Source organism: Mauremys mutica, chromosome 12 (assembly GCF_020497125.1).
Source record: "Mauremys mutica isolate MM-2020 ecotype Southern chromosome 12, ASM2049712v1, whole genome shotgun sequence".
NCBI classification, from domain to species: Eukaryota; Metazoa; Chordata; order Testudines; family Geoemydidae; genus Mauremys; species Mauremys mutica.
The window spans coordinates 29763260-29785012 of record NC_059083.1 but is presented as its reverse complement, the minus strand read 5'-3'; the positions used below and the strand labels follow the sequence as shown (position 1 = coordinate 29785012).

Here is a 21753-nt window from a genome sequence, read left to right as displayed (position 1 = left end):
TACCAAGGCTCATCAATACAAGGTTTCTATATGAGGCTTTGATACAAAGTTTCATGAAAACAGGAGGTCACACGTGGGTAGACCCACTACAAGTTTATATGAAGAGGCACAATGTAAAGTCATATGAAAATTATCAGAGATTTATCTACAGAAGCCCATCATTGGGGAATCATGGGGGGTGGGGCTGGCCCTGCTGCTCTCCTGTTCTACAGGAACAGAGGTGACTCTAGGTACCAATGTCATCAATCTATCACCTCTCTCCAGTGCGCCATTCAGTCAAAAAAAAAAAAACCCTCCCAAGTTCCAGTTACTGAAGCAAAATGTCTTCAAAAGATCAGACAAAGGTATTACCAGTGACATGTGCAGAATATCAGCTACAAACCCATTCGGGAAGGCAGTGAGCAATTCCAGGTGGCTGAAGGCTTAGTGCAGAGAGGCAAAAGAGATGCCTGAGAATTCGAATTAGGTGTCTGGGTTTTATTACTGGAGCCTACATTGTGCATAAAAGAACCTGTGGCTAGGGGTGCTGGGGAGCACACCACCAACCCAGATATGCAGGGGGACTGTGAGAAGGATTCAGTGGGGACCAGGCCATCTTCTGTGCAGGCGTGGGGGAGGGAGTTGATCCTGGATGTATTTTTAGTGAAGGGGTGGTGGGGGGAGTCAGATTCACTCATCTATGGGTGTAACCATTGGGTAGGCTGTGGGAGTGCGGTGCCCCCTAGTGGCTGGTTCCCCTTACTCCCAAGTAGCCAATGAGGTAGTTCCCTCGGCTCAAGGGGGTTGGTACTTGGGGGGCTACAGGTCCAGGGTACAATCTCTGCGGAGGTGGTGGTGGGGGGGTATTGTAAATATCGCATTTAAAGCAGCCAATCCTGCTGCTGCTAGAGAAAACTCAGCTGCCATCTTGGAAAGTATGGGGTGCAGGATTTAGATTGTACATTTACCTTTTATTTTCTTTGGTAAAAATCTGTGACCTTTTATGCCTAGCACTTATAACCACTTAAAATTGATATTTCTGTAGATAATAAATCTATTTTATATTTTACCCAAAAGAGTGTGTTTTGACGGACGTGCCTGGGAAATCTCAGCTCAGTTTACAAAAGCTGATGCACATCCTCTTCACATTGGGGCGGGGGGGACTGGGTAATAAACATACACTGGTCAGGCTTCTGGCCAGAACAAGATGGTACAACTCTGGGGAGTAAGGCTGGGGCCTGGGGTGAATTGGCTGGTTCCTTTCTCTGTGTGATTCATGAGTGTCTCTGGGAGCATTCAGACAATCTAGCTGGGTGTGGGGCTCCCTCTGCTGTTCTGCTGAGTGATAACAGCATCTGGAAGGGGTTGTTTCTTGTCACAAGCAAAGCATTGAGAGAGACACCCTAGGCTGGAGAGTTAAGGGGGCACAGCAGTACCCCAGTTCCACATTGTGCCCCGGGGATCCCATCACAAAGAGAGCACCAGATCTGCTGACCAATCAGAACTTAGAATCAACTAACACAGTTTGATCCCTGTTTAACTCCTACCTGAGAACAGAGATGGGTTGGGCTTTAACCTTCAACCTTAGAGCAATAAAGACACTCCCTTCACCATAAACTCCAGTGTAGCAGGACAAAGGCTGTTTATTACTAAAGTAATTAAAAGGAGAGTTTCCCTTTGGAGCATGAGATGAAAAATATAATGCTTATTATGACAGAATTTAGCAGTTCTTGAGGACTAAGAAGCCGAGCCTCTTTGAAATTCTCATTGCCTCCAGCCGGATTGGGGGCACTTGGATATTTGACTCTGCTGCCACCAACACTGGCACCCAAGGAGGACTTCTTTGGGAGAGGATCCTTATCTCTGAACTGGAACAAGGGTGTGATAGGGCCTGAAATCACCATAGCATTCCAGTTCCTTTTCTACTTTTGCTTTTGGAAGGCATCGAGAGAGACACTTCAGTTTCCAATAAAAAATAGACATCATTTTGGCAGAAATATGGAAAGAAAGACCAGGATTCAACTTCTTGTCTCTGTAATATCTTACTAAGAATTATTTTTTCATTTTCATCACTGAAATAGTCACTGACAATGTAAACTAACTAGAGGAGAATGGATGAGGCTTTTAGAAAACCTTGGAACACCAGAGAGAGCTCAAAACTGTTCCAAAGCTTATTTCCAGGATGTATCAGGTAGGTGAGCTTCTGTCACTTGAATATCATCTCCCTTGTCCTTTGATATCTCCTAGTAGAGATTTATTCCCTGTGTGAATTATTAACTGCAAAATGATCCAATAATCCCAGGATAGATGTGTCTGACTCTAAATACAAACTTTGCATTTGAACTATATATTCAGAATGATACATGAGCTATTTTCCCCTCTCCTTTCAGTGTAATGTAACTCCAGACTATTCCAGTTATTTGATTTAAGAATCTATTTCTTTGCTCCGATGTTTTATTCAAGAAAACTGGACCTGATCTTGCTCTCAATGCCTACAAAGGGAGATTTGCTATGAATTAATTTACGGTATATTTCTGTTTTGTAAAGAAAATTACAAGCTCTTTCAAATCTAATTTTATGAAGCATCTTCCTCTGTGTTCCATGTTACTTATAACTTTGTTTATGGGACTGAATCATTTTGCCTCAGATATGTCAAAAGAAAAGAAATGGGTAAAAAAAATACAAATGAGAATCTCTCTTTCTGACACATACACTTTCTAATTCCTTAAATCTTTTTTCTCCATTGGTAGAATTTCTAGCAACTTTTACACCGATCTGACTTTTTTTTTTAACGTGGATTTTGTAGGGATGGGTACAAATCAGACTTGTAAAGAAATCACATTTTCAACTTTAATTGAATGGCTGTTCTAACTTCATAATATGAAAGAGTTCACGTAACAATGTATTTATTTACTGTGCCCTCTTTAATGTTTGACTTTAATGATTTAATGTTTTTCAGTATTGTATTCACTATGATCATTTTTTCCTCCTTCCTGTTTTCTAGATCAAGTTACAGTGAAGATGAAGGTTCTCTCATTCTGCCACAGCTCCAGAGCCTGCTTCCCTCTCCCTGGGTTTATTATTTTCTTCTTTACTTGTTATGTTCACAGGATGGAATCAGGTAGGAATCTGCCCTGTGTCTGCTGTTCCTTAAAGGATTTATTTAGGCCCCTGAAGTGTTTTAACAACATGCTCCACTCAAAGTCAATGGAACTACTCACAGTGTGTGAATTTAATCAAACTGCATGATCAGCACCATCATTATTCAATCTTTGCCCTGATTGTGTTGATGCTGCTGGGTTATTTTATTTGTTCATGGGATAGTGCCCAGGTCTGTTTCTTCACACAAGTATTTTTAAAAGATTGTCAAAGATGCCCAAAGCATTGGGTGGACACTTACTGAAGTGTTTAATAATCACAATAATAAATAAAATAAAATAAAATAACTTAGTGGGTTTCAAGTGTAAAAAAGATCAGAGCCCTAGTTTGAAACTAATGTGCACAAAAACATAAGATGAACCAGAATATATTGATGTCATGTGACTTTTTAAATTGGGCCTGTTCGCTAATACATATATGTTAGGTGTAGTATACACCATATTATTAGGCATTATGTGCACTGTAGTCCTATAATATACATGAGAGAGAGAGTGAGAGAGAGAGTTGGGAAGTTAAGTTACCTGAATATATGATGCTTTTCCCACAATTCTGTTCACCAATATCTAATATCCCACAACTCTTTACAAATCTGAAGTTAGCGTTCACAATAGAAAATAGGAAGCCTATCAAAGCCATGAAAGGTGTGTCCTAGCACTGGTAGGGATGTACCTCAACACGCATCAGGTTTGGAATGTGGTATCCAAAAATGGGTTAAGAAACTGGTGGGTTGGATCTTACATGATGATTAAAGTGCTTTTTCACTTGTAAACAGCCGTGGTATAAGTGGGTTTGGGGTGTATTTTTCTAGCACACCTTCTGTGTAAGGTGAGTATGCTGCAAGATAAGAATTGCTTCCTGGGAGGAGGATTTATATGTCTCCTTTATGTCTCCTGTTTTGGCTTTAGGCAATAATGTTCACTAAGTTTGGTTATTTGGTCTCTTGAGCATGTGAAGTATTGAACCAGACTTGACCAAAAATTAGCTCTAGCAATGTGGCCATGTCTCAGGAACACCTTGGTGAAAGACACCAAATATGGCCCATCAACCCTACCTTATTCCTTCTGTGGCCCAGCAAATGTCATGGCAACGTCAGTAAGCGTGTCAATTTGAGAACACTCAGGAAAATGGGCTGTTAAATAGTCAGCTTGTCTCAGCTACACACCAAAAATGTCCATTACCATTTCTCTGCCTCAGTTTCTTTGATGTGTGACTGTGACATGGACTTAATACACCTGTCTTCAGCTTCCCACTCTGTGTCAGCACTGTCTGCCTCTGTCATGCAATGAACCTACCAGTTCTTAGCTCTCCACTGTGTCCAGTGCTCTGTGCCTGGGCCATGCGCTAAACTTGTCTGTTATCAGCTCCACCCCCATCTCAGTGCTGTGTGCCTGTGCCATACACTGAGGCTGAGTGTTCTTATAACAGAGCCCCAGTCCTGCTGCCCATGAGCACTGCTCTCCCTTAAACATTCAGGCTGAAATGTTCCATGCTGGTGTCTGTCCCTGGCTGAAGTTTGGAAAGTTTGTCTGAAATGGGACCTCTTGGCTGTGTTCTTCATATCAAATTCCCTCTTTCCTCTGACCTGCTTTTTGTTGTTGTTACTTTCATGGTGCATTTTCCAGCAAAGTTCACAGTGATTGGACCCTCTCACCCTGTCACTGCCATCCTGGGTCAGGAAACTGTGTTACCCTGTCACCTGTCCCCCCGGATGAGCGCTGCAAACATGGAGGTGAGATGGTTCCGATCTGAGTTTGAATCCTTTGTGCACCTGTATCGTGATGGGAAGGATCAGTATGAAGGGCAGATGCCAGACTATTGGGAAAGGACAGAGCTTTTGAAAGCCGGACTCACAGATGGGATTGTTCCCCTGAGGATTCTCAATATCAGACATGCTGATGAAGGACGATACCTCTGTTTTGTTCAAGATGATACTTTTTATGGAGAAACTGTATTGGAACTGTGGGTAGCAGGTCAGTAGCTCCTATCAGTTTTAGCTGTGTGTGGTCTGCAGGTTTTATTCTTTCCTATTACAACCATGACTCCCTGCTTGTAAAATATTTCACAATAACACAGTGTATCTAACTTTCAGCAAACAGCCACTTTCATATCAGGAAAATATGCTGGAAACTTTCCCAACATGTTATTAAAAACATTTTCAGGATGGCCAAAGCACTTTCTCACCCGATCTTGACTGACCCCAAAGCGGGCTTTAGTCAAGAAAGGAAAGACTTCTGGACACACATGACCTTCCAGTTGCTCTGCAGTCATTTCTAGGATGTGTGGCTAAGATGGGACTGACAGACTTTTATGACCGTCTTATTGGTTCACTGTTGGTTGTTCCTCACAGGTGTAGTTAAAATCAAATTCAGTATTCTTATTTGCTAAGACTGTATAATGGTGATGGTGGTGGTGGGTGTGATGGGTTCCCCTGGGGTACCATTTCGAACTGGGGTAAAGCTGAGCCCTCTGTTTCACCAGTCTGGGTTCCCTCTTGCACCGAGATGTTGTGACAAGCTGCAAAACCCTCCACACTTGCACTCACATCAACATCCACAGGCAGGGACCACACCCATCTTTGTGCATGAATGCATCTGGTCAGGCACTCATGAACCAACAATAGCGAAGCTTCCGCCAAAACACCCCCCAGCTTCCCAGCCTATGACCCTGGATCTGTACCATCCTGCCCTGTTCAAAAGCCTGACTAGTAAAGATTATTACAATTACCCACTTCACCCCTCCCTTGATGTGGAGAGGAATATACACAAAAACTTTTGTTAATTGAGCTGAGACTCCACTCAAATCACACTATTTTAGGTAAAAAAATATAAAATACATTTATGAACTACAGAAAGATAGATTTTAAGTAATTATAAGTGATAGCAAAGAGATCAAAGTTGATTATTAAGCAAATAAACAAAAACCCAGTCTAAGCCTAATATACCACACAGGATTTGAATAAAAAAGTGTCTCACCCTATTAGATAGTACAATCAATTTATAGATGTTTCATACACAGGCAGGGTTTCCATCTTTCCCACCTGGGACCAACACTTCCCCAGTTCAAAGTCTGTGCTCTTCCAGAGGTACATTCAGGTGCTGAGTTGTGGAGCAAGTGAGGCCAATTGGTGATGTCACTTCCCCCTTTTACAGTTTCTTTTATATGGCAGGAACCCCTTTGTTCCAAGCCAAGTTCCCAGCCCAGTTTATGGAAAAATACAGGTATCAAAATGGAGTTCAATATCATGTGATCTAGTCACATGCCCCTGAATGTTTGATGAGACATGGCAGCCATTATCCATAGGCTGTCTGAAGTGTCCCCCGGTGAGGACAAGGCTTTTCCATGGCCCATTGTTTTCACTGATGGGCCATTAGCATTGTCTAGCTTCTTCACTGTTGCACCTGAAAGGCTAGTTGTGGGTGTTACCCAGAACAAGCACATTTGAAATACAGATGCATAGTCAATATTCATAACTCCAGATACAAAAACGATACATGCATACAAATAGGATAATCATTCAGCCAATCATAACTTTTCCACCGACACCTTACTTGACCCATCTTGTACAAGATGCAACATAATTATATCATAATCATACCATAATCATATTACTATGGTGGATACAGGGGTGAGCTGCAGCGGGTTCGCACGGGTTCGCGGGAACCCGTTGTTAAATTTAGCAGCCATTTTAGAACCGCTTGTTAAGGGCTGATAAATTTAACAAAAGTTCCCGCCCACTCCTCTCCTGCTCCGCCCCCTTCTCCTCCCCCTCCCCTGCTTCCCGCGAATCAGATGTTCGCGGGAAGCCTGAACAAGCAGCATGGAGGCAGCCAGCAGGTAAGCTGGGGCGCGGAGGGGGAGGGGAGGTGCGGCTGGCTCAGCAGCTCCCGGTCCCAGACCGCGGCTCCCTCCAGCCCAGCGCCGGCCCGGGGAGTCGGGCCCCGTGGCTGCCGCCGAGCGGCCGGGCCCCGGTGCCGGCCCGGGGAGTCGGGCCGAGCAGCGCCGGTCGTGGTTCTGGCAGAGTGGACCCGGTCCCCAGGCAGTGTGGTAAGGGGGCAGGGAGGGGGTGGGTTGTGGGGGGGTGGATAGGGGTCAGGGCAGTCAGAGGGCAGGGAACAGGGGGATTGAATGGGGGCAAGGGTCCCGGGGAGCAGTCAGGAAAGAGCAGGGTTGGATGAGGTGGTGGGGGCACTCAGGGACAGAGAGAAGGGGTAGTTGTATGGGGTAGGGGTTCTGGGGGGCCATTGAGAATGAGAGGAGGGGTTGGGTGGGGTGGCAAGGGGCAGTCAGGGGACAGGGAAGGGGGGGATGGGTCAGGGGTCTCGGAGTGTGTGTGTTAAGGAACATGAGGGGTTGGATGGGGCACGACCCCCCCCACGGAGGGGGGGGAAGGAGGGAACCCGTTGTTAAAATTTTGGAGGGAGGAGGGAACCCGTTGTTAAAAAATTGGCAGCTCATCACTGGGTGGATATAGAGTGCAGAGTGTCCTAGTGGGGAGGGGAAATTATGCATTTATCACTCTTAGACAAGACTGAGCATTTTCCCCCTGCTGCTTTAACACTTTCACCATGAACCAATAAGATTTTTTTGTTTAAATAACTATATCTATCCAATGCACTAATGATCAGATTTTCTAAAGTTCAGATCCTATTCAGTTATCTACATTGTCATATCTCCAAAGGTGTCAGCACTCAGGTTGCTCCTCTGTTGAGATAACAATATCTCCCACTGACTCAGTGAAACTATTTTAAATATTTGTTCAAATTTTTGTGTGTCCATGAGTCTTGGGATTTCAGACGTTGCAGTCAGTATTCATTTATCCCTTCTACTGACTACCCGCATGAATTAGTGCTTTCTAGTGTGAGTAAGGGATCCACAAACTGTCCCTTCTGCTTTATTAACATATGGAATTGACACCTTTATGTATTTCCCCTCAGGTCTGGGCTCTGCTCCTCTCATCTCTGTGGAGGGTCACCAAGATGGAGGGATTCGGGTGATTTGTCAATCAGCTGGTTGGTACCCAGAGCCTGAAGTGCTGTGGAAAGATCTCAGTGGGCGACATTTACCATCACTCTCTGAAACAACATCCCAAAGAGATAACGGCCTGTTTGAAACAGAAACTGCTCTCATTGTAATAGAACATTCAAACCAAAACTTGTCCTGTTGCATCAGGAACACCGTTCTCAATCAAGAAAAGGAATCAGCAGTTTATATAGCAGGTCAGTTACCATCCAAATCCTACACTGAACTCACCACCACTAGAAACTAAACAAAACATAGGAAGAAAAGAACTGAAACATCTGTGTTGGATATTTCATAATCCATGCACAAACACAGAAGATAGTGTCTTTACAGGGTTACATTTTAAGCAATTTGATTCCCTTAATTGTGAGTATTCAGACTATCAACATTTTGAATTTCATGTAAATTTAATTTTAAGTTTGACGTTTCTGATATTCTAGTGTGCGTGCGCGTGTGCATGCACGCACATACACACCTTCCAACTTTTTTGAGAGGGAACTTTCACTCAATCCACTGATGCACTAGGCTCCTGTAACCTTAAATTCACCTTAATGATTCTTTTTGAATGTGGTAAATTTTGTACTCTGGCTTGATTGTGATCTGTAGAGCTCTGTAAACCCACAGATATCTGCTTTATATTCACAGATAGCCTCATTTTGGGGGATTGCAGATTGGATGCGGATACCAATTTTATAACCACGCAGGGCTCTAGTGATCTGTTCACTTCACCAACTTCATTACCTTTGCGAAATGTCACCTAAGTCATGTGATGTTGTTTTTACTGACATTCAATGGGACTTGCATTGCTTAAATTACTTTGATCCGGATCCACAAAAGGACTCATTTTACCCCTTCTCTACACACTGAAGATGTACTGATTAGTTAATGGATGACACCTGCTTGTGTGAACACTTCTTGTATAAGTTTCAGAGTGTCCTAAATAGATTTAGCTTCAATCAATTCCTTATTGACTTCAGCTAAATGGAGATAGAGCACTATGAAGCTGACTTATGATTTAAGGTTTTTTGCATCAATTTATTTAAATAGATGCAACCCTCCTACATTGTCAACTCTTGAACCAATTTAAGAATGACCCCGTAAGAGGGTTTCCCCAGGTTCACTAAATCAGAGCACAAGCCATGTGTGGAAAAGATCTTAGGCACATTTGAAAATTCCATCTTGTTTAGATGACCGAATCACTGTGAACACAAGAAGAGCAAATGGAAATTAGTTAATTTGCTGCACAAGTGTTTGGACAAATTGTGATTATGGTTTTTCCCAATATTAGGGGTTAACTGTGGATTTTTCAAAAATATGCTAATTAATCTGGCAGTTTCTGAATATTGCTTACTGCTAAAGGCCAAATTCTTTTCTGGTATAACCCTATTAGAGTCAATGGGGTTTTATGAGCAGAGAATTTGCCTCTGATCTCTGTGGCCCTCTGAATAGCAATGAACCAAATCAGGGCTGTGTTTTCAAGGATAAATCACTGGTAAAGCTGTGTTGATTGGAGCCATATTTAAAAACAGTTTCTGGTCTTTTGAGTAGTGTAGACATGGCCGTTCTTTCACTCTTAGCTCACACTAATCCTGCTGGGCACTATTTATGTATTTGTATGAAAAAAAAATCTGCTTTTAGTCACCACTTCCAAACTAAGGCAAGCCCTGGGTGTTTTGTTTTTCAGATTCCTTTTTCCCAAGGGTGAATCCCTGGATGGTGGCTCTGAGTGTGATCCTGGTGGTTTTGTTTGGTTTCATTGTCCTCACTGTTTATCTGTTTAAAATGAAAGGTAAATATCAGAGGGAGAAATATACTGTAAATAAAGGGTTTTTTTCTAATAAATAAATAAGGGCAATTTAGGGATTTAACATGAAAAGAACATGTGATCTGCTGATCTGGTCCTAAATAAAGAAGAAGAATGCATGTGAATTTACTGATAGAGGGTGGGGGCAGAGGTGCGAGGGAGAGAATAGAAGGGAGAAGAGTGTCAGACAATAGAACTGAATCCGGTCATAGCAGATGCATCTCTGTTCTGCTTGGTCCTCCATCTCCCTCTCTTCCCAGTTCTCAGGCAGCTATTGCTTTCTGTCTCTGGTCCCACTTGATCGAAGGTTCTGCAAAGCCTAGCCTCTCCTATTTGACCTCATCCCTCTCTCTCTCTCTCTCTCTCTCTCTCTCTCTCTCTCTGTTTTTTCATTGCTAATAAAGTGTAATGCACCTTGACATTACAGCGATAGGCCGTATAGACATGCCCCTGTAGTAAATCAGTAAATAAACTCTTTTGTTCCTCAGTTAGAAAAAAAAACAAAACATACTCACGGTCACATAACTCAGACACAGCTGTCCATGCCCTGCTGAACTTCATCCATAAAGAACATCAGCCCAATTTCCAAATAAATTGGACTTTTCCCTCCATGTTCCTAATGAATTTTGTACCTATAGGATGTAGCCTTTTAACTCTGTTTCATGAAGCAAGGCAATGAGAATAATTTATATTTATTTCTGTACTTTTCAGGGAAACTTACTGAAGACGTTGGTAAGTTTCAGTTTCCCTTTTTCCACAAATACAATTTTTGACCATGGCTACACAATTGTCTATGGGCTTCTTGGAGAGAGAGAAGGGAGGAGAGTCTCAGACAATAGAACTGAACCAGATAATTGGATCAGAGCAGACACATCTGTGTTCTGCTTGGTCCTTCATTTCCCTCTCTTCCCAGTTCTCAGGCAGTTATCACTGTCTGTCTCTGGTTCCACTTGAGAGAAGATTCTCATATTTGTACTCAGTCTCTTTTTTGCTGTCACATAACTCAGACACAGCTGTCCATGCTTCGGGTTCACTTCATCCATAAAAAATATCTGCCCAATTTCCTAATAAATTGGGCTTGTCCCTCCATGCTCCTAATGAATTTTGTACCGATAGGATGTTGTCTTTTAACTCTGTTTCATGAAGCAGGGAGAGGAAAATAATTGATATTTATTTCTGTATTTTTAAGGGAAACTTACTGAAGAAGTTGGTAAGTTTCAATTTCCCTTTTCCCACAATTACAATTGTTGACCAGTCACACAACTGTGTATCGATTTGTTGTTTTCTCTGATTTATTTTTACTTCTCTATGTTTGTCAGGCTGGGGAGGGCTGATGTGTGTGTAATAGGTCGGACCATTTTACAGCTTGTTTGGATATTTCCAGAGACCCATTCCCCTTAAAAGTCCTTCCAAATAGGGGGTTGGGTCAACATAGCTACATGGCTGAGGGGTGTAAGTTTTCAGCGCAGATGAGCCGTCAGTGTCAGAGTCTTTCAAAAGACTCTACAGAGGTCTGGCTGGTTCAGGAAGGGATGATGAAGTGGGAATTTTCTGCACTATTTTTATGAAACCCGTGTGTACCTCAGTTTCTGCTATATGGGTATTGTTACCCAGTGGAGGGGAAAGGACTGTTTGCGCTCTGGGCAGGCTAAGCGACCTAAGTATGGGTGTTGCTTAGCTGTCTGGGCCTTAGTCCCCATATCAATGGAGACAGAGGTGAAAGTAGGCTGGTGAGGACCAGTGCGGCGCTCTGGTAAGAGCCATCCGCCGGCCCGGCCCACACACAGCTGACTTTTTGTTCCCCCCCCATCAGCTGATGGGGGGAGGGGCGGGGGAGCAAAGGGGCAGCTGCCCTGGGCTCCAGCTTTGGGGGGCCCCGCGGGGATTAGCAGGGGAGAGGGGATATCAGTGGAGACAGAGGTGAAAGTGGGCCAACGCAGGCCAGTGCGATGCTCTGGTAAGAGCCGGCTGTCAGACCAGACCACAGACAGCTGACCTTTTTTCCCCCATCAGCTGATGGGGGGAGGAGCAAAAGGGGCAGCTGCCCCAGGATCCAGCTTTGGGGCCTCCGCGGGGCTCAGGGTGCCCCAGGGGATTAGCAAGGGAGGGGACCTGGCACCTGTTGGCACCTGCTTCTTTGTGGAAGGGACAGGGCAGCCCACTAGGGCTTGGAATTTTTCCAGCAAAGGTCGTAGCTTCCCCTCCCCAGCCCCACGGAATAGCCTAGGTAAGTTGTCTTCCTCTGAGTGGCTCTGTTGCAAGAATCTGCTCCCCTGAGTTCCAGCAGCCTCCCTCCTGGTCGCTGCCCCCTCCTGTGACAACCTGTCCCTTTGAAGATCATTTCTTCCAAGTGGAGCAGGCCCTGTAGGAATGAGGTCACTTGAGCCCAGAGGAGTTTTTGTCTCTTCCTGACTGGGAAGGGGCTGGGCCCCAGGACAGGGTGTGTTACCCCAAAGTGTATAAAACTAGATTAAGTCTAAACTAGATAAACTTCACACCAAAATGTTATTGGGGGAGTGTTAGTGGGGAAGCAATAGAAAAAAGGAAGTTGAATAAAAATAATCACCCAGCCTTAACTTTGTATTGATGATAAAGAGATAAGGGAAGGAACATATAAGGGAAGGAAAGCTCCTAACAATTTTGATATCTATTTCTGTTTATGTTTTAGTGAAACGAGATCTAGAAATTGGTAAGTGTCATTTTCTTCCCTCAGAAGAATTTTTTTCTACATAATTGGATCCCCCTGTAGGAGTGTAATAGTCATTGGTGGGTTAGGTGGCCTAGTGGTTAGCACACTTAGTGCCCCCTCCCAATGGGCAAGTCTTTCTGTTCTGGCCCTGTTTTAATCAGAGGGGCAGGGAGGTGGGTTTGTTTAGTCTGAAGAAGAGAGGACAGAGGGGGGACATGATACCAGTTTTCAAGTATATGAAAACTTGTTACAAGAAGGTGGGAGGTAAATTGTTCTCATTAACCTCTGAGGACAGGACAAGAAGCAAGGGGCTTAAATTGCAGTGAGGGAGGTTTAGGCTGGACATTAGGAAAAACTTCCTAACAGGCAGAGTAGGGAATAAATGGAATAAAGGAGGATGTAGAATCTCCTTCACTGGAGTTTTTTAAGAGCAGGTTAAACAAACACCTGTCAAGGTCGTCTAGAATAGATAATACTTAGTCCTGCCACAAGTGTGGAGGATTAGACTTTCAGTCTAATGATTCTATGAGTGTAATAGAATCACAGAGTTTAAGACCAGAAGAGACGACCAGATCATCTCCTCTGACCTCCTTAAGAGGAAAATGAATAGAAATAGTTTCTAACCCTTAATTATCATATTGATGATAATGAGAAATAAAACAAAAGAAAAGGGAAACTTCTAACATACAATATGGGTCTTTCTGTTTAATTTTTAGGCAAACGAGATATAGAAGTTGGTAAGTGTCATTATCCTTCTTCTGACATGTGGGAGCTTGTTTAATTGTTGTGGAATTGTTCACTTCAATTTAACTTTTACACTTCTGTTGCAACATGTAGCCTGATTTTGTTTGTTTGCATGTTTACTTTTTTAATTATTGTTTCTTTTTGGTTGGGGGAGGTTACAGTAGTTAAGACCAAAGCAGACTGTGAAGAACTTTAAAAAGATCTCACAAAACTAAGTGATTGGGCAACAAAATGGCAAATGAAATTTAATGTGGATAAATGTAAAGTAATGCACTTTGGGAAAAATAACCCCAAGTATACGTACAATATGATGGGGGTAATTTAGCTACAACGAGTCAAGAAAAAGATCTTGCAGTCATTGTGGATAGTTCTCTGAAGATGTCCATACAGTGTGCAGAGGCAGCCAAAAAAGCAAACAAGATGTTAGGAATCATTAAAAAGGGGATAGAGAATAAGACAGAGACTATATTATTGCCCTTATATAAATCCATGGTACGCCCACATCTTGAATACTGCTTACAGATGTGGTCTCCTTATCTCAAAAAAGATACACTGGCACTAGAAAAGGTTCAGAGAAGGGCAACTAAAATGATTAGGGGTTTGGAGAGGGTCCCATATGAGGAAAGATTAAAGAGGCTAGAACTCTTCAGCTTGGAAAAGAGGAGACTAAGGGGGGATATGATAGAGAGGTATATAAAATCATAAGTGATGTGGAGAAAGTGGATAAGGAAAAGTTATTTACTTGTTCCCATAATACAAGAATTAGGGGTCACCAAATGAAATTAATAGGCAGCAGGTTTAAAACAAATAAAAAGAAGTTCTTCTTCATGCAGCGCACAGTCAGCTTGTGGAACTCCTTACCTGAAGAGGTTGTGAAGGCTAGGACTATAACAGCATTTAAAAGAGAACTGGATAAATTCATCGTGGTTAAGTCCATCAATGGCTATTAGCCAGGATGGGTAAGGGATGGTGTCCCTAGCCTCTGTTTGTCAGAGGATGGAGATGGATGGCAGGAGAGAGATCACTTGATCATTGCCTGTTAGGTTCACTCCCTCTGGGGCACCTGGCATTGGCCATTGTCGGTAGACAGGATGCTGGGCTGGATGGACCTTCGGTCTGACTTGATACGGCCATTCTTATGTTCTTATGTTCAGTAACATGATAAAATGTGGGCAAGCACTAAATTGGATAGGTTACAGACCAAAATTTAATTTGAAAAACTGATAAGCAATAGAGTCACAGAGTTTAAGACCAGAAGGGACCACTGATCCTCTTGTCTCATGTCCGGAAGAGGAGGTTGATTTCTCTCAGCCTTTACTGTCATATTGATGATAAAGAGAAATAAAACAAGAAAATGTAAATGCCTAACAAAATATATATTTATTTCTCTTAAATTTTTTAGAGAAACGAGATAAAGAAATAAGTAAGTGTCATTGTCCTTCCTCTGATAAGAAACTTTTTGTACCAATTTGGATCCTCATGTGGGAGTTTAATTGTGGTGGAGTTGTTTGTTTTCAAATGTACCTTTCAAAATTGTTGCAATATGAAATCTTTTAAGTTTGTTTGCTTCTTTTTTATTATTACTATAATTCTTGTTAGAGTTTATAGGAGTTTGTTTTGTAATGTACCTTTATAAAACACGGGAAAAGATTACAATGGATGCATTTCACAGCAAAAGCTAATGTGAAAAATTGATAGCAATAGAGTCACAGAGTTTAAGACCAGAAGGGATGACTGGATCATCTAGTCTGACCTCCTTAAGAGGAGTTTGAATAGAAATAATAACCTCTCAGCTGTAATTGTATTGATGATAAAGGGAAATGAAGCATAAGACAAGGGAAACTCCTAATGAACAATATGTGTATTTCTGTTTAATTTTTAGGCAAACGAGATATAGAAATTGGTAAGTGTCATTATCCTTCCTCTGACAAGGATGTTTTTTTAAGTGGATCTTCATATGGGGAGTTTGTTTAAATGGCTTGGAGCTGTTTAATATTAATTTAACTTTTACAATTTTGTTGCAATACGAAACCCCTTGTTTGTTTACTTGCTTTTTATTATTATTCTTTCTTGTGGGCTTTAATGTAATTGTGTGAAATGTGGGGAAGCGCTAAATTTGAAAAACTGATAAGCAATAGAGTCACAGAGTTTCAGATCAGAAGAGAGCCCTGGATCCTCTTGTCTGATGTCCTGAAAAGGAGGTTGATTACTCTCAGCCTTCACTGTCATATTGATGATAAACAGAAATAAAATATAAGGAAAGGCAAACACATAACAAAAATATCTATTTATTTCTCTTTAATTTTTAGACAAACGAGATAAAGAGATAAGTAAGTGGCATTGTCCTTCCTATGACAAGGAACTTTTTGTACCAGTTTGGATTCTAATGTGGGAGTTTGTGGAGCAGTGGTGGAGGTGTTTGATTTTAAATTTAACTTTAAATTGCTACAGTAAGAAACCTTTTTTGTTTACTTACTTTGTTATTATTACCAGTCTTTTGGTAACGTGTATGTGGAGGTCAACTTTAATATGGCTTTATAAAATGTGGGGAAAGACTAAACTGGATGAATTTCACACCAAAAGTTAATTTGAAAAATTGCTAAGCCATGCAGTTATTGTATTATATGTAAGACCGGAAGGGATGACTGGATCCTCCAGTGCAGAGGTCTGCAGACTGTGGGGCAGGCCCCTAGGGGCACGTGGAGGACTGTTCAAGCGGGCGCAGGGCCGGATTAACTCTTCTGGGGGCCCAGGACTATTAGCATTTGTGGGGCCCCCCTAGGCTCCGGGGTAGGGCCAAAAATGTGGGATTCAGAGTGCAGAAGGGGGCTGTGGATTGGGGCAGCGGGTGGGTGTGGAAGAGGGTGAGGGCCCCGACTGGGGGTGAGGGCCCGGGGGTGCGGCTGGGGATTAGGGCTTTTGGATGCAGGAGGGGGCTGCAGGCTGGTGCCAAGGGGATTGGAGGGTGGGAGAGGGCTCAGGGCAGGAGGTTGGAGGTGCAGGGTCTGGGAGGGAGTTAGGGTGCAGGAGGGAGTTAGGGTGTGGGAGGGGGCTCAGGGTTGTGGTGCGGGGCGCTTACCTGAGACAGCTCTCCTTTGGGGATGCAGGCCCCGGGGAGGGGAGGGAGGTGTCTCCGCATGTTGTCCTGTGCTCGCATGCAGGCACCGCCCTCCATAGCTCCCACTGGCTGTGATTCCTGGCCAATGGGAGCTGCGGGGGCGGTGCCTGCAAGTGAAGGAAGCACGTGGACTGAGTTTCCCAGCACTCGCAGTTCCAGCCCAGCAGGGAAGGGGGGACTGGCATGCCAGCACGCAGAGCCACCTCCCCGCCAATGCCAGACTGGGCTGGAACACAGGGGCTTTAGTGCAAAAAGATCTCCAGACCGCCAAAAGTGCAGATCTTTTTGTAGGGCTCCCTTAGCCTGGGGCCATGGGCTGCAGCCCCTAAAGCTCCTTTCTTAATATGGCCCTGAGCAGGTGCAAGGCAGGGTCCCTGCCAGCCCCCATGGGGAGAGGGGAGGGAGCCTCACCCAACCCCCAGCCCAGATCCAATCCCATCTGCAGCTGCGCTCTGCCCCTACCCACCGGCCAAGCTTCAGCTCCTGCCACCGTTCCAGTCCTCCCCCTGCTCCGGCTCCAGGCCAGTTCCTACCAAATTCCCTCTCCTCCCCCAGGCCAGCTCTGCCTGTAGCCCCAGCTCCTCCCCCATTCCAAGTTCTGCACCCAGCTCTGCCTTCAGCCCCAGCTCCTCTGCTGAGCCAACTGGGCAGTAATGGAAGGGGGGAGCAGACAGATTCCATTACTGCAAGGGGTGTGTGATCGGAAAAGCTTGGGCACCACTGGTCTTGTCTGATTGTCTGAAGAAGAGATTGAATAGGAATAATCTGTTTTAACTATCATAGTGATAATAAAGAGAAATAAACCATAAAAAAGCAAAACACCTAACAAACAATATGTGTATTTCTATTTAATTTTTAGGCAAACGAGATAAAGAAATTGGTAAGTGTCATTATCCTTCCTCTGAAAGTGATTTTTTTTGTAATTAGATTTTCATGTGGCAGTTTGTTTAAATGTTGTGGAGTTCACTGTAAAATTTAGCTTCTACAACAGGGGTCAGCAACCTTTCAGAAGTGCTGTGCTGAGTCTTCATTTATTCACTTTAGTTTAAGGGTTTTTTTTAGAAGGTCTTTCTCTACAAGTCTATATATTACATAACTAAACTATTGTTGTCTGTAAAGTAAACAAGGTTTTCAAAATGTTTAAGAAGCTTCATTTAAAATTAAATTAAAATGCTGATCTTACGCTGGGCAGGATTTTTTTGTTTACTTTCTTTTTATTATTATTCTTTTGTGGAAGGGTCAGTGTAATTGTGTAAAATGTGGGAAACCACTACAGTAGAGAGATTTCAAACCAAAAGCTAAGTTGAAAAATTGATATGCTATAGAGTCACAGAGTTTAAGACCAGAAGGTACCACTGGATACTCTTGTCTGATGTCTGGAAGAAAATGCAGAAAAGAGTCCTGAAGAAGATGTTGATTTCTCTCAGCCTTTTCTGTCGTACTGATGATAAAGAGAAATAAAACATAAGAAAAGGGAAATGCCTAAAAAATACTATTTCTTTCTCTTTCATTTTCAGAGAAACAAGATAATGAGATAAGTAAGTATCATTATCTTTCCTCTGAAAAGAAAATTTTCGTACCAGTTTGGAGTCTCATGTGGCTGTTTGTTTAATTGTGGTGGGGTTGTTTGCTTTGAAATTTAAATTTTAAAATTGTGGCAATAGGAAACATTTTTAGTTAGTTTGCTTTTTTTATCATCATCATCATCATCATCATTCTTTTGGGGTTTGTTTGTTAATGTAACTTTATAAAATGTGGGGAAAGACTAAACTGGATGAATTTCACACTAAAAGCTAATTTGAAAAATTGATAAGCCATACAGTAATAGAGTAGGAAATGGCCAAGAAAATATAGCCCAAGAGGAATTGTGGGAAGGCACTGGTGGACTATCAGCACCTGAGATGATTATCTTCCCTCCACACTGAAAAGTGGGCATGCAATCAACCTGAATGAAAGTGGTACCTGGGCTACAGCCTAAACCAAAGTCTTGCCAGCTAACCTGGGTGCAAAGCACCACCAAACTTGAATCAGAGTTTTTATGCTTCTGTAATAAACAGGTTGGGGCAACATCCAAGTAAGATCCTGGGCTAATTCTGCAGTGAAGATCCACCATAGGAGAGAGAGACTCATGCAGCCCAGTGGAGGTTGTGATAAACTTATAACTTTCTTTTTCCCTCAGTGTATTAGTTTGTACAATATTGAATCATGCAATACTTGTTCAGATCCGCTCTCATCTCTAATTATGTGGCTGTTTTTAGGGTGGAGAAGATCTGTGGCACCTATAGAAGAAGGTAATTAAAGATCATATTTTATCAATGTCCAAATCTCCATTCCCATGAGGCAATGTGCCTCTTTTTCTTTGTATATGGGAGTGGAGGTGATAGTTCAGGGCTGACCTCCCCAGCACCCTTCATTTCACGGCGCATCACAAGGTGAGTTGGGGTTTGTGCCTATCTCCTACCACACCATAATGAATCTATAGCATATTGCATCTACTCTTCCTGCCTCTCCACCGCCCGCATGTGCACTGCACCCTGCAGAGATCTGTGATAGCAGCTGCCACCCAATGTACAGAACCAGTAGGACATGCACTTCCACAGCCACTAAGTCAGGGGGAGTTTGTTCTATCTCCCTGTGCTGATCCCCAGTGTCCCTTTGTTTCTTCCTTCATCTTTTCCCCTGTGAAGAAAGCCAGGAGCTCTGCAGTTACTCCACACTGACGGGGTGAGCAGGGACTGTGTCTGTGTGAGACCCTTGCTCCTGCCTCAAGCAGAGGAACAGAACCTTGATCACAGACAGGGGCTCCCCTGGCTCCATTATACAGCTCTGGGAAGCTCCTGTGATCAGCGCTGTGAGCTTGTCTCTTTTCTCCTGTCTCCATTCACCATGACCCCAGCATGGTCCTGTCTCTGGTAAACAGGACGTCAAGTCAGCCTCCCCATCCCTAGCATGACCCTCTCCCTCTTTCCACCAGCCACCTATTCTGTACCTCCTCCCTAGTGGCAGATTTGCCACTGGGACAATGGGGCCTATGCCCAGGGGCTCTGGAAAAATGGATGTCTCTGTGCCCCAACCCGCTCTGCCTGCCCACTGCTCCTCCCAGAGAGTGGAGTCAGGGCTCGGGGGCTTTCCCCGCTCCACCCGCCCTCACTTCAGCCAGGGAATGGTGTCAGGGTGCGGGGTCTTGCCCTGCTCTGCAGGGCGAGTGCCAGGTGGGCAGAGCAGGGCACACCCCCACATCCCAGCCCTAATTCCCCAGCAGGAGTGTTGGGAGGGGGGGGTCTGCAGGCAGAAGGGGTGAGGAGGGGCCCTCGCTTGCTGTGGCCCAGGGCCCCACAAAACCTTCATCTCTCCTGGCTCCCCCACACTTGTAGCTTCCACCATGAACCTGCTTCCCTTGTTTAGCCCCTCAGTCCCTGTCCCAGGCTAATGTACTTTTGTGCTGCGACTGCTGCTCAGCAGTGAAATTCTGGGCATGTTCAATTCTGGTACCATATGGCCTGTTGCTGTCCCAGCTGTGACATTTCAGAGCAGGCCAGGTGCAGTGGGGAGGCCCCATAGCAAAGTCCAGCACAGCAGGGGGAGCTGGGACACAGAGAGATTTAAGGTGGGAGGGGAAAGGGAGCTCTGTCAATGATCACTGAGTTGTACCATCTGCTGAGGCTCCCAGAGTCTCTAGTCCCCTCCCCGGGGAGAGGTGGGGGAAGGAGGGAAAAGATTCTGTGTCTCAGGCCTGGCCCAGCCGATACTTTCACTTTGTCACTGACCCGTCTCTGCCAAGGGAGTGACTCTCCCCTGCACTGTGCTGAGATCTCAGAGCTGAGGGGTAAATCCTGGAGAAAGGAGATTCCCTGAGTCACTCCCTAGCTGAGGCAGATTCTGTCACTGACACCATCAAACCCTCTCCTGGGCTGAGCTCTGCCCCTAATGCTCTGATTCTCTCTCTCTCTCTCCAGCGAATGTGACTCTGGATCCAGACACGGCTCATTCCGAACTCGTCCTGTCTGAGGATGGGAAAAGTGTGAGATGGGAACACAAACGGCAGGATCTGCCCGACAACCCTGAGAGATTTAACTATTGGGAATGTGTGCTGGGCTGTGAGGGATTCACCTCTGGGAGACACTGCTGGGAGGTGGAGGTGGGGGATGAGGGAGGCTGGGCTGTGGGGGTGGCCAGAGAGTCTGTGAGCAGGAAGGGAGAGATCAGCCTCAGCCCTGAGGGGGGGATCTGGGCTCTGGGGCAGTGGGGGGGTCAGTTCCGGGCTCTCACCTCCTCTCTGACCCCCCTGCCCCTGAGCCGGGCCCCCAGCAGGATCCGGGTTTGTCTGGACTGTGACCGGGGGCAGGTGACATTTATTGTAGCTAGTGACGAGGCCCCGATCTTCACTTTCCCGCCAGGCTCTGTCCCTGGGGAGAGAATCCGACCCTGGCTCTGGGTGGTGGGATCCTGGCTCAGCCTGTGTCCCTGAGACACACAGCAGAGGGGGGAACCGGCAATCAGCCTCTCTAGCCTCATGGACCCCAGTCTCTATGACCTTGGAGGACTCCTGTCTACCCAGCCCCTGGCGCCTCATCTCTATGACCCCTGGAAACTCCTCCCCCTCCCTTCCTTCAGCCCCAGGGATAGTGGGGAGGCGTGGGAACAACCCCTGGAGCTGCAGAGGGGCTCTGAGGGGCAGTGGTGGGGGCTGGGCAGGGGTAGCACTAATAGCTGGGCTGGGGACAGGTGCAGGTGGAGGTGGCAGGGACACAGCGTGAATCAATCAGGGTTTGGGGGGTTGGGGAGAAGCAGCAGCAGGGAGCTGTTTGTACAGATCTGTGGGCAGGGCCGTCCTTAGCCATAGGCAGAATAGGCAGCCACCTAGGGCATCACTCTGCCTGTGGGCACTGCTTTGCCGGGAGCCCGGACAGACAGGAAGCAGTGAAGCATGTAAGAGCAGGGCTTCTTGGTCCTAGAGAGAGCCAAATGCAGCACAGTCTGAGGGAGGGGATTGGTTGCTGGAGTCTCTGGGAAGGTGGTGGGTGATAGGGGGGAAGGAACTTACCTGTGAGTGTGACTCTTTGTATGAGGTGAGGCAGGCTCTGTGGCTCTTGCAGTATCCTTTGTTGTCCCCCATAATGTCCATTCTTCTCCCCCCCTGCCCCACGGAGCACCCTGCCTTTCTCTCTCCCCCCTCCCCTCCAGCAGGGCTGGGTTAGGTGAGGTGCTGGGGTGGGAGGGCTGTCTGACTGCTTGCTGAGG

General features: G+C 45.0%; 1 protein-coding gene across 1 annotated transcript in view; it reads left to right on the top strand.

Annotated features, from left to right (window-relative positions):
* LOC123346103 (E3 ubiquitin-protein ligase TRIM39-like) overlaps positions 1–20980 on the top strand; it is a 701805-nt gene extending 680825 nt beyond the window's left edge. The window contains exon 8 of the mRNA XM_044983325.1: positions 20469–20980. Within this exon, the coding sequence (XP_044839260.1) occupies positions 20469–20980 (512 nt within the window). The remainder of the gene's footprint in view (positions 1–20468) is intronic.
* The last annotated feature ends 773 nt before the right edge of the window (positions 20981–21753 follow it).